Here is a 4,127-nt window from a genome sequence, read left to right on the forward strand (position 1 = left end):
ATGAAGCCTAAATAAGAATTGTTAATCTTCGTATACCTGACCTTTCGATTGGGAAATTGTAACCAGAATATCTTTTGGGGATGACTTAACCTCTAAATAAGTTACTCTCAATGCTTTGCATACTCTTCTCCCATACGAATCCTGGGAAGACCGCACAAGACCTGTTAAATTTCGACTACCTGTCCTTGCAAAGTGTACCCAGAATGTCCCCAGCTGTCCAAAAGTAGCCCATGTGGTCTATATATAGGTTCGTCGTTAGCCCCATGGTAATAAGTTCCTCATGGCTAGACCGAGGTCACTGAATAGGTGAAGATCTTGGCACGACGCCCTCTTAATTCAGGAACTTTTTCACCGAGAAAAACTATTCCTATGGTACCTCGTCATCCCTGTTCCCCGGATCTCGGTCTCGGTGACTTTTTCCTGTTCCGAAACGGCGCTAAAGGCAGCAAGAGCTGATGACGTTGGCGCAATTAAAGCGAACGTGACGGAGGAGCTCAACGGCTCGCTAGGAGACCTCCAGCGATGTTTGCAGAAGAGGCAGGAGGGTCGGTGTTGGTGCATATAATCAGCAAGGGGACTGCGAAAAGGAATATCGAGGGAGACTGTTAGCCCCGCTCGTGTATACTAACAATTGTATTATTCTCAGTATTTTTTAATCAGGTTTTGTATTCCTGAAGGGTGCCTGAATTGTCTCAACTTAATGTTCGTTGATCCTTTTTATTGGAAGACCAGAGCTTCGCGAAGGAGGAACGACAAGTCGTGTTCCGTATAGTCTTGTTTTATATTATCCTTTATTATTTAAAGACCATACGAGTAGCGAACCACCCTGATACGAGTCATAATAATTCCAGAGTATAGATCATCGAGTGGACTCTTGTCGAACGATAACTGAGATACATGATTCATGTCCTCCAGGTATAATGCAGCAGGATAACGCCGAGCAAGTGATCCTGGACCCGAAGTTAATCGCGAAACACTACCTCAGGACTTGGTTCTTTCTCGACCTCATTTCCTCCATACCACTAGACTACATTTTCCTCATATTTAATCAAGTAAGTGCACATTAATATATCGACGGCCCGGAGCACGTGTCCCTCGCTTTAATACGTTAATCGGCTTCAGTTCCTCGGTTCAGACCGACTCGATTTATGTAATTAATGTATTTACACGCGTTTGCTTAAATGTTCCCCTCCTGGACCTTACGATCGCGAATATCTTACTTAAGGATACTTCTTAATTACCGTAGAGCATCGTCTTCTAAGTTACATTCGTTAAACATGGTACATCTCTTCGAGTTGCAGTCACCACTGGCCATTCAATTGCAGACGGATTCCCCTTCCAAGAACATCTTCTTCCTGTTTCTTTCCTTTCACTCTTCCTCGATATGAACCCAGCCCAAGCAACAATCGTGAAATTTCACATCCCTGTCCCTCCGATCGCTAATTGCAGACACAAACCGTCCTGCAACTCGAATAGATCTCCGACGATGAATCCAACCGCCTGATGCGACCGTGTACGTTTCAGTTTCAGGACTTTAGCGAGTCCTTCCAGATCCTGCATGCTGGCCGTGCTCTGAGGATCCTCAGGCTTGCGAAACTGTTGTCGCTCGTTAGGTTACTACGGTTGTCAAGACTGGTGCGGTATGTCTCGCAATGGGAAGAGGTCTATGTGAGTGTTTCCACGATTTCTTATACGAGCACCGTTTTCATTTTTTTTTCGTATCTCATATAATACCCACAGCTCGCGTGACCCCTGTACAAAGAAAGAGAAAAGAAAAAGACCAAAAAGAAAAAAAAATCGAAAAGCAAAAAACGAAACAAAAAAAAAGTACAAAGCGCCTCGTCGTTTGTTCCATCGTCAGCGACCACTCGCTGACATGGGTGTACTCGGGCCGCGAACGGAGTCGTTCCCTTTATGTTTTCTGGGGGGCCTGGCTCGATCCGCGAGCCACGAGTCTTTGGAACCGTCATGGCGGCCCGTAGAGAGCACCGGAGAGCAAAGAAGCCCGAAAAAGGCCCTCCGAGTTGTCCGGCCGGCAAATGGAAGAATAGGTATCCGTACGATTCGAGGCTCCCCAGTGGCGGATCTCTCCCCACCTCCGTGTCGAAGAAATTTTCGTCAGCCTCGACCGAGTCGAGGACCCCCCGAACCTCGCAGGAGCCAGTGTCCAGGCTCACCCAGGTTTCGTTAGGCGACCGAGAACCGACACGACCACCACCACAACAGGGAATCCTCTCACGAAGGCAAACTCGTTAGACCACACGTCTCGCTTTCCGTCTGCTCGATAACACCGAGCGACGTCCCCGCGGTTCTACTCGATCCCCGACTGCTCGACGACGAAAATCTCCGAACCACCCTCTGTGTCTCTTCGATGACCCCACGACCACCGTCAACAACTCCCCGGCTCGTGGCGATGGGCGTTCGACCCCCTCCGATTCCCAAAGTTTTCGTCAAGTTTCGTTTACACGTGTCGCTTGGAGTGGCGTTCCGATTGGAGGACGCCTGGGGACGCTGCGGGAGGTCTGGCAGCCCGAAAGTCTTGGTGGCTAAACGGTGGAGCTTCTGGAAAGTTGGAGGAACGTCGAATGGGAGCCCGAGAGCGTGGAACAAAGTCAAGACGCCGGAGCACAGTCAGAGCAGGTGGGATGCGAAGATTCATATTACTTCAACTGTCCAAGAATTATGTTTAGAGACGAGATAACCATGCAGGGATGAGATTAGGATGTTTCAGGCAAGGACTGTAGGATTCCGATCGGGATTGGAATATAGCAGAGGCTGTTTAGAGTCGAGAGATCGTGGACAAGGGTTGCTTTGACCCAAGGAAATGTCGAGAAGATTCGGACAGAGATAATAGAGATGTCCTTGTAGTTTGCGAACCATCCCAGACTGAGGATATCTTCGACAGGATCTTAAGATGTGACTACAGCTCAGGAACCTAGGATTCTATTCCTGCAAACGAGTCCTTAATACATCAGCGCGTCACAGGTACCTACAACTACTACCTACAACTACTATCTACTACCAACTACTACCTCTACTCGCGAAGAGGCCAGCTCCAAGACTTTCGTTCCATCCAGCGTCTCGAAGGTCTCCCAACCTGGAACAATGTTCGAAGCGACAACCTCCTCCGGAGTATTCAATGAAACGTCACGAGCCCATCGCCACCTGTTCGTCTCACCTAACCGAGGCAACCGTCTGATCGATCCTCCTTCTGTTGTTACTTTTCTATTTGATTTCTTTGATTTCTACAACACGAATACAAGTGGCGCCGAGTCCAAGCGGGCCGAACACACACGTGCACGAGGTCAGGACACGCGAATCTCGAACGGCGATTCGTGTTTCGCGAGATTTCATACTCGTCTCGTTAGCGATCGGTAAGTGATCCTCCTCGAGACGAGGTCCTCGAGGCTCGTTAGATGCGCGCGCGCGCGGGGAAGACCCTGTCAGGCTTTGCCGGCTCGTCACGTTGGCCGAGGGAATCCCGATCTCCTCTTTGAAATGGGTCGCAGAAAGAGGTGCTTCGACGGAGATTCTCGAACTCCCCGACTCATGGTATCGTTTCGACGAGGGTTTCGACGAGGTTTCGCTTTCCCAGACGCTTCTGCTGTAACGGTTGGAGCGGGTAACACACCTGGGCCTGGTAATCGTCGCAATTAGCGGGCGCCATTCTTCGCAAAACGTGAGAAAACTGTCGGCAACGTTACGCCGGAATTGACCGTAACGAGCCGCGAATTAACGCGTTGCCGCGATCGTTACACTGGAAAGACAAACAAACGGTGGAACGCGCGCGGATCCCAGAGACGTTTGTATCGCTGGGAACGTAAATCTTCCGCTGTAATCCCGCCGGAGATCTTTGAGAAACGATTGTTCCGCGGTTGGACCAGACAGGCCAGAGCCGCGGCGTCATTCCCACGTAACGGGTGGGCTGCGGATGTTTGAACTGATGCATGTTTTATGTGCAAGACTGTGGCCAATATGCCCGGAGAACGGGCGAGTAGCGTCATCAAGGACGCGCGGGATATGTACGAATTATGCAGAAGTCATTGGCATCGTAACAGTCGTATTAAACATCGTCATCCACGCCCAGGATCCGCCACGCAGTCCTTATCATCGCGATCGTAACGATT

The 4,127-nt window shown here is 49.8% G+C and overlaps 1 protein-coding gene across 11 annotated transcripts in view; it reads left to right on the forward strand.

The window, feature by feature from the left end:
- LOC128880328 (potassium/sodium hyperpolarization-activated cyclic nucleotide-gated channel 2) overlaps positions 1–4,127 on the forward strand; it is a 136,522-nt gene that overhangs the window by 108,362 nt on the left and 24,033 nt on the right. For 8 of the 11 annotated variants that reach the window (XM_054130298.1, XM_054130289.1, XM_054130292.1 and 5 more), the window contains 2 exons: positions 916–1,052; positions 1,525–1,668. In XM_054130298.1, the coding sequence (XP_053986273.1) occupies positions 916–1,052; positions 1,525–1,668 (281 nt within the window). Of the gene's footprint in view, positions 1–915; positions 1,053–1,524; positions 2,986–4,127 lie in introns of those variants that run through there. The other 3 variants (XR_008457794.1, XR_008457795.1, XM_054130297.1) reach the window with 3 other exon arrangements.

This window comes from Hylaeus volcanicus, chromosome 7, assembly GCF_026283585.1.
Source record: "Hylaeus volcanicus isolate JK05 chromosome 7, UHH_iyHylVolc1.0_haploid, whole genome shotgun sequence".
NCBI classification, from domain to species: domain Eukaryota; kingdom Metazoa; phylum Arthropoda; class Insecta; order Hymenoptera; family Colletidae; genus Hylaeus; species Hylaeus volcanicus.